This window comes from Pteropus vampyrus, unplaced genomic scaffold, assembly GCF_000151845.1.
Source record: "Pteropus vampyrus isolate Shadow unplaced genomic scaffold, Pvam_2.0 Scaffold326, whole genome shotgun sequence".
In the NCBI taxonomy this organism is placed as follows: domain Eukaryota; kingdom Metazoa; phylum Chordata; class Mammalia; order Chiroptera; family Pteropodidae; genus Pteropus; species Pteropus vampyrus.
The window spans coordinates 2,006,770-2,015,022 of record NW_011889107.1 but is presented as its reverse complement, the minus strand read 5'-3'; the positions used below and the strand labels follow the sequence as shown (position 1 = coordinate 2,015,022).

The window sequence follows — 8,253 nt, the reverse complement described above, 5'->3', positions numbered from 1 at the left end:
CCCAGTTGGAGAAAGGAGAAGACCCATGGATAACAGAGAAAGAAGGCCCAGGACATCCCAGTTCAGGTGAGACCAAGGCAGATACTAGGTTTTCATATGTAGGCCGGCGTGCCCAAAGTCTTTTCTAGGCTGTGGCCACTGGACAGGTCATGCATTAGACTTGACTTCACCCCTCACTCTGCCACCTCTTTTTTTCCACTTGACCTTGGGAAAGTTTTTCTGGAGTTGGAGGGAAGAGAAGTCTTATCTTCATTAAGGTTAAACTTGATTTTCCCTTTTTCTTTAGTATCCTAAAGTCAGCAATTGAAAACTCCTTTCTCTATTTAGTCAGCTGTATGTGGTCTATCCTTACAGAAGACAGATCTCTTTTTAGGATTCTCACTGCAGTCTACAAATCTTAATATTCTCTCTTGTATTCTGTTCACCATATTTCATTTAATAATCCTAGCTTTCAGTTCCCACTCTTTTTAACTCATGTATCTTAATTTTTTGTAACAATTACAATTTCCTGCAAGAGAAATTACCACAGGATTCCTTCTCACCAAATTCAAAGATCTACCACAATCTCCTTAAAGTCTGCCATTTTATGAAATATTTTTGATGTTCAGAAAGGCATAGAGAACACTATAACAAGTTTCTTTGTAGCTTCCACCTAGATTAAGAAATAAAATAGAGTTGAAGCCTCATTGTTCCCCTCCTACCTTTTGAAAAAAACAACTTTTCTGAGTATAAATATTACCATTCTCATATATGTCATCATAATTTTATTATATGTGTATATCCCTCAACAATATATAGCACTTTTTCATATCTTATTTTTAAATAAAAGGTAAATATACTTCTTCTACTTGCTTTTCTCATTCAACACTGTTCCTATTTATCCGTATTGTTCCAGTTCGTACACTTCGTTGACTTAATAAACCACAGTTTATTTATCCACTTTCCTGTTGGTAAACATTTATACTGTTTCTAAATTGGGGCTTACAAAGATGCTGCAGTCAATCTTCATGTATGTATCTTCTTGTGTACGTATACACGTGTTTCTTAGGTTTAATTAGGTTTAATTTACCTGGGATTTATTTTATATATAGTGTGAAGTGAGTAGTGTAATATTTTTCCCATGGATAATCAGTCTACGAATAATTTATAAGTTTATTATTACAATTATTAATAGTTATTTATTAATAGTTAATGGTACTCTGTCACCTGTCAAGTTTGTTTATCTGCTTGGGTCTATTTCTGGGCTCTCTATTCTGTTCCAGTTTTCTGTTTTTCTATAGCTACTCTAATGCCAGGCTGTCTTAATTACTGTATTTCATCTGAAACTTAATATCTGGTAGAGGTAGTTCTCCTATCTTGTTCTTCAAAATTATCCTGGCTATTCTTAACCCCTTGCTTTTCCATACAAGTTGTATAATGAATGCATCAAATATATATAATGCATCAAAATTATATAATGCATGCATTACATACACACACTTATAAATACTCTAGTGGTAGTTTGATTAGAATAGAATTGAATTTATAGACCAATTTGGGAGGATTAATATTATGCTATTGAGTCTTGCTGTCCAGGAACATGGTATATTGCTCTGTTTATTGATATTTCCTAATTTTTTTCCAATAAAGTTTCAGGATTTTCCCTATAAAGCTCTTTTACATATTGAATCTCTTTTCTTACATTCATGTTGAAGACCCTATATTTTGTCGCTTTTATAGATGACATTTAAAATTGTGTTTTTTTGTTTGTTGCTTGTGTATAATAACAGAATTGGTTTTGTATATTGATCTTATAGCTGATCACCTTGTTTCACTCTGTTATTAATTCCAGTACATTCTCAGGTTTTCTCATTTTCAACTTATAATAATGAAAATAATAATAAAAACAACAGTTATATTCTTTCCCTGCCTCTGGATGAAATCTCAAAGAGTTCCCATTGATGGCCCAGTCCCTTTAAATAATAAAAACAGTCTGATTTTAGTAAAATGTTTAGTTCAGTACAATAATAAAAACTCTCATCTTCATTCAAGGTTAAATCTCCTCTTCTCCCCTAGCTTGGGCCTACTGTAGGCCTAGATACTGAACTGGGGAGGCAGACAGAGATGGCAGCTTCATCTTTCCCTGTCTTCTCTTCCTCCTCCACTATTCAGGACCAGAGTCGGGAGCCTGCAGAACAGAGACTCTGTTCTTACTTCTATTCATTTAGAATGTGGAATTTGGAAGTACTGATAATCCTTTTGTGTTGACAAAAACATCCTACAAGATGTTTTACCTTTCAGGAATACAGAGCTATCAGATGAAATATTAGTAATGCATACAGCAAGTTATCAAGTAAGAAAACCAGCCAGAATTTTAAAGGTTAAAGGATATTTTCATAAAAAATAGCAATAGTAGCAACATAGTCTGGGTTTCTTACAAGTCTCCTTTGTATAAATAACACTTCCAGGGACAGATTAATAAGCACAAGAAACAACAATGTGTAAATATTAACATGAGTTTCAATAAAATACAGCTTAATGTTCTTGTGAATATCATTAGTTCCAACCTTAGTTTTTGAACTAATGTCTCAGACTGCTGCTGGGGTTGAGGGACGGATATCTTTTTATCTTTCTGAGATGATTTTCTAAAAGTAGTTGTCAATTTAAAAACATATTGTTAAGACATAGCTCTGAAATTTCATTATTTAGTGTTATTAGAAAAAGCAGGAGTTAATTGCTCAAATTTTACTCTCTATATGAAGTTACACTTTTACTCTATTTACTGTTTCTTAATTCCTCATTACCTCTTCAGGCTGCATAACCATATTTAAATATTATCAAAATCTCATGTACTTTGTATGTATTGTTATCTAAATCTCTATTTCATACCCACTATAATAATTGATTTTTCAAAGCATAAAGAATATAAACTATTTGTATTTTTTCCATTTCTTTCAGACTTGAAGAGTAAAACAGAAACCAGTATGTCAACTGCAAAGAATGCTATTTTGCAGAAACAGTTATATCATGGCATTATGATGGAAAGGTTTGTGAGGGATGATGTCATTTGTTCCACATTGGAAGAAGTCTCCAAATATGATGATGAATTAGAAAGGCATCGGGATGCCCATGGAAGAGTTGTAAGACAAACCATCTTGACTCACAAGAAGAGAGGCCAAGAAACTAACAAATTTGGGGAAAATATTGTGAGTTCAAATGTTATTTTAGAACAGAGGCACCGTAAATATGACACACTTAGAAAGAGGAAAAAATACAAATTAGATTTGATTAATCATCCAACAAGTTACATAAGAACAAAAACCTATGAATGTAATATATGTGAAAAAATCTTCAAACAGCCCATTCATCTCACTGAACACATGAGAATTCATACTGGTGAGAAACCTTTCAGATGTAAGGAATGTGGAAGGGCCTTTAGTCAAAGTGCATCCCTTAATACCCACCAGAGAATCCATACTGGTGAGAAACCTTTTGAATGTGAAGAATGTGGCAAAGCCTTCAGACATCGCTCGTCTCTTAATCAGCATCACAGAACTCACACTGGGGAGAAACCCTATGTATGTGATAAATGTCAAAAAGCTTTCAGCCAGAACATTAGTTTGATTCAACATTTGAGAACTCATTCTGGAGAGAAACCCTTTACCTGCAATGAATGTGGGAAAACTTTTCGACAGATTAGACACCTTAGTGAACATGTAAGAATTCACACTGGGGAGAAGCCCTATGCATGCACTGCATGTTGTAAAACCTTTAGTCATAGAGCATATCTAACGCATCATCAGAGAATTCATACTGGGGAGAGACCCTACAAATGTAAGGAATGTGGTAAGGCCTTTAGGCAGAGGATACACCTTAGCAACCATAAAACTGTTCATACAGGAGTGAAAGCATATGAATGCAACCGCTGTGGAAAAGCCTATAGGCATGATTCATCCTTTAAGAAACATCAGAGACATCACACTGGAGAAAAACCTTATGAATGTAATGAATGTGGAAAAGCCTTCAGCTATAATTCATCACTTACTCGACATCATGAAATACATAGGAGGAATGCCTTCCGAAATAACATGTAACAGCTGATTATCCAACATGAGAACAAAAGCCATGTCTAAATCAGTGATTCTATACTTTGTTTCAGCACTCTTGATTTATTGATATAATGATGCCAACTTTTAAATTATGCCCATTGTGTAAATAAACACTACATTGGTAATGACTATCTACTAACACCTCCATACAAAGTACTTAAGAATAAAGGATGGTCCTTCAGATTAAATTCAGCCATATGGAAAATTCACACATTATTATTATTTTTCTGATTTCATGGTAGATTAATTATTATTCATGGGCATGCACTGATTTACAGACCAGCATTTGGGAAGTACTATTTAAAATGTCACCACCCCCATTTTTTAAATTAAAATTTTATTTTTTTAATGAGAAAAACTTTCACGTGTACAAAGTTGAAAAGGCACAGACAGTCGTATAAGTGAAAAGTCGTCTTCCATTCCCTCACCACCAAATTCTACCTAGAGGCAACCATTTTTTATAACAATTTTTTGCATGCCCTTCCAGAGGTTTTTCTACTTATATCCAAGGGAATACAAATATATAGTTTTTCTTTTTAAGCATTAATGACAACCTATACAGAAACATCTGCACTTAATATTACCATATATCACAGAGGTCATTCCATATCAGTAGATCAAGTGCCTACTTATTGTTTATAGCTGCATAGTATTCCATGGTTTGAATGTAGTTTTTATTTAGCCAGTCCACTATAGATGGACTTTTGTATTTCCAATCTTGCGTATATGATGTTACAGTGAATAGTCTTATACATTCTTACTTCTCACACGTGTAAGTATACATGTAGGGTAAATTCCTAGAACTGGAATTTTGGTGCTAGAGGATTTGTGCATTTGTATGATGGATGTTGCCAACTTGACTTTCATAGAGGTTGGACCAATTTATTTTCCCACCAGCAAGATATAAAACTCAATATCTTGTGCTGAAGCATCTCTTAGACCAACAGCCCTATCAGCTATCAAAGAAATACCAACTTGTCTCAGTAACATAGTCTAGAAGTAGCAGCTGAGCTACATTCCCAGAAAGATCAGCACTTGCCATCCCTGGAGCCAGAGAGGAATCTGCATCTTATCTAATAGCAGCCAAGCCCATCATTTCTCAACTGGAGAAGAAGACATTTCTCCACCAACTGCTATAGTCCCTAAGTTTTGAGACTGGAACTATCTGATGAATGAGAGTCCCTTTAAAGAGACTAATCCACCTGCCTTAGCAAATATAATCTTGGCTGCAACAATTTTGATTGGAATGGAGAAAAACTGACAAATTGAGTCATGGTGCTTGATGGCAGGGTCTGTCATGATCAACTGACCATATGTAGCATTTTACAGGATGGTTGTGTTACCGAGTTATGAACACATTGAGGGAGAAAGAAGAGTAGGACACATTTTTAAATTAATAAACAATGAATGAGAGCATTAATTAATAAGTTGACATTGCTTATGTTGTGAAAACAACACCAAGGTCAAGACCACAGTGATTTCATACCTGTTCATTTTTCAATTCGGTAACATTTTATTAAAGTTTTCATGATTTTCTCCCATTTACTTTTTTCTTTCCCATATGTGCCCTAAGTATATTAGTTGAGACTTTAGTTTGTAAATAACAAATCAACTGGTGCTATTTGTCTCAAAGAAGGTGTTATTAGCGGGATATTGGGGGTATCTCATGTAACTCAGGTTGCAATAGCTTCTAACAGTGGACTGGGACCAGAACCTAAAGTATTTTGGAAAACCCAGGCAGTTTTCTCTCCATTTGTCACCTCTACTTCTCGAATTGTCTACATTCTGTCTTTTTTTCTTTTTTTGAACACCTCATCGTGAATCATGATTACTGTCAACTCTAGATTTTACATATATTCAGTTTCCATCATCCAGAGAAAAGCTGTCTTTTCTTTCTCATTTCCTATCCAAAATCCTAGGGAGGGTCTCATTGGCCCACCTAGGTCAGGTAATCATCTCTAAAGTCAACTGAAGGAGTAGATCTCAGCTTCTATGAGAACCATGTAGATGGCGTGGTGAATGGGGGGCTGGATGAGCAGGTAAGCAAAAGAAACGGTTATTGCTCAGAGAATTCCAAATTCTACCCATTTTTCAATGCCAGATCATCGGATCAGAACTTTAGAACTGGAAAGTGTCTAGGAATTCACCTAATCAAAACTCCTCACTTTATAGATGAAGAAACGGTGGATTTCCTTTAATTATTCATATCCTTTTACCTGAGTCACATTTTTGAGAGCATTTTTTTTTTTAGTTTGTTAGCCTAGCTCTTCAAACACCTGCCCTTAATAACTAAACAGAGCTGCTCTCTGCCATTCTAAGAGCTTTACTTCTTAGGTCTGCTATGGCCCTGGAGGTCTTCATAAGTTATGATTCAGAGCTTACCCACTGGGCTTGCCTTTTATTAGTGCCTATTCATTCCATTTCTCCCACAGGAACTTTTCCCTCTGCTGGTCAGTGAATGTTTTTCCTCAGAGCTGTATATCCTTAGGCATATTCTCTTCTCAAGCTAGTTTCTCTGATTGATTTTGTTAAACATTCCAACACTTCTTACATCTACATCTTATGTCTTAGAAATATCTCCTGAGCTCCAGAACACTTGTCCCACTTGGATATCCTCTGGTTACCATGAAATATATCTAAAACTCATAATTTTTTTTTCAATAAAATCTGTATTCCTTAATCGAGGAAGTGGTACCACCACCTATCCAATTCTCCAGTTTAAAGTTCTTCCTCTCCTTCATTCATCACCACCCTCAGTCAGTCGTCAGATCCTTTATATGCTATTTAGGATTCTTTTTTTCTATTGATTTTTTAAATTTCTTATTTATTTTTAGGCAAGGCAACCCTTGGTTGACCTCACAGATTGCAAGGACCTCATCAGTTTACAATCCCTTACTTTTTATTTTTTACGTCTACAACACCTGGTCTTCCTAGATGGTCTCCCAAGTACTAACCAGGCCCAACCCTGCTTAGCTTCCGAGATCAGAAGGGATCGGCTTTGTTCAGGGTGGCATGGCCGTAGATGCTATTTAGGACTTCAATTTATATTCTCCACTCCATTCTCATTGTTAGTGCTTTAATCAGGCTCTTAGCACTTCCTAGATGCTTAAATAGGTTTCCAACTGGTTTTTCTATATATCTAATCCGAACTCATCTCTCCACTCGCCCCACTGCTGCTAGACCGTTAGAAAACATCTAATCAAATGACATTATTGTTTAAAATTCCTGTTTTTTCATAGCTTGAAGATAAAGATCAGATTCTTTAATATAGGACACTTGATATAGAACACTTTATTTTTCTGATAGTGGCTCCCAAATTTCCCCCCAAGCATACTTCACTCCAGCCATAAACATCTTATGGTCTTCTAGATATTCCATGCTATTTCATGAGTTCTGATCCTCAACTGTGCTATTTTTAATTCCTTCTACCCAATTTCTTTGTTTAGCTAGCTCTTATTCATCGTCCCAATCTTAGTTTGTTACATTGTCAGGAAATATACACCTCACAAAATTTATGCCTTCTTGGATGAACAATTGAATTCTTGGCTGAATTTACTAAATAAACCAAAGAAATAGGCCTTATCCTATAGGTTTTTTGACCAGAGAGTGAAAACATGGAATTTGAATTTTGTGAAGTTACTCCAGAATCAATATGGAAGACCAGGGCTCGACATGAAGCAATAGCCAATGCTGGACCACTTCAATTTGTTTCATGTTTTTGCTTCACTTCCTTCTTACCCTTGCTGTTTTCTAGAAAACTCTGGCTAAGATTGACTTATAACCACAGTTAGGCTAATTAGGGACCATAGGACAATTTCTGGACTTATCTTTGAGGTATTAGGGAAATGAATGTCTTCTTTTTCCACTGAACATTAATCTGAAGCTACTGGCAGTGGGAGAAGAGGGAGGCTGCCTGCAAATGGAGCAAACACACTGGAAATATATCCACAAAATGGAGAGAGATCAATTATAGTCATGCTGTTGAACCCCATGGATCAAGCTAGAGCTCCTGGGTTTTAAAACTTTTATAAATAAGTAAACCCTAATTGATTCACAGATTCAAAAGTGCTATATCTGAAGCTGCCTTTTTTTCTTTTTCTTTTTCTTTTTTTAGCAGAAGCATGCCCCAGTCTTACATCCTTAGCTCATTTCCACCTCCCCCAAA

At 35.6% G+C, this 8,253-nt stretch overlaps 1 protein-coding gene and 1 pseudogene across 1 annotated transcript in view; one reads left to right on the top strand and one right to left on the bottom strand.

The window, feature by feature from the left end:
* ZFP69B (ZFP69 zinc finger protein B) overlaps positions 1-4,073 on the top strand; it is a 32,050-nt gene extending 27,977 nt beyond the window's left edge. The window contains exon 11 of the mRNA XM_023522007.1: positions 2,938-4,073. Within this exon, the coding sequence (XP_023377775.1) occupies positions 2,938-4,073 (1,136 nt within the window). The remainder of the gene's footprint in view (positions 1-2,937) is intronic.
* A 2,924-nt stretch (positions 4,074-6,997) lies between these two features.
* LOC111730656 lies at positions 6,998-7,112 on the bottom strand (annotated as a pseudogene).
* Positions 7,113-8,253: the final 1,141 nt, after the last annotated feature.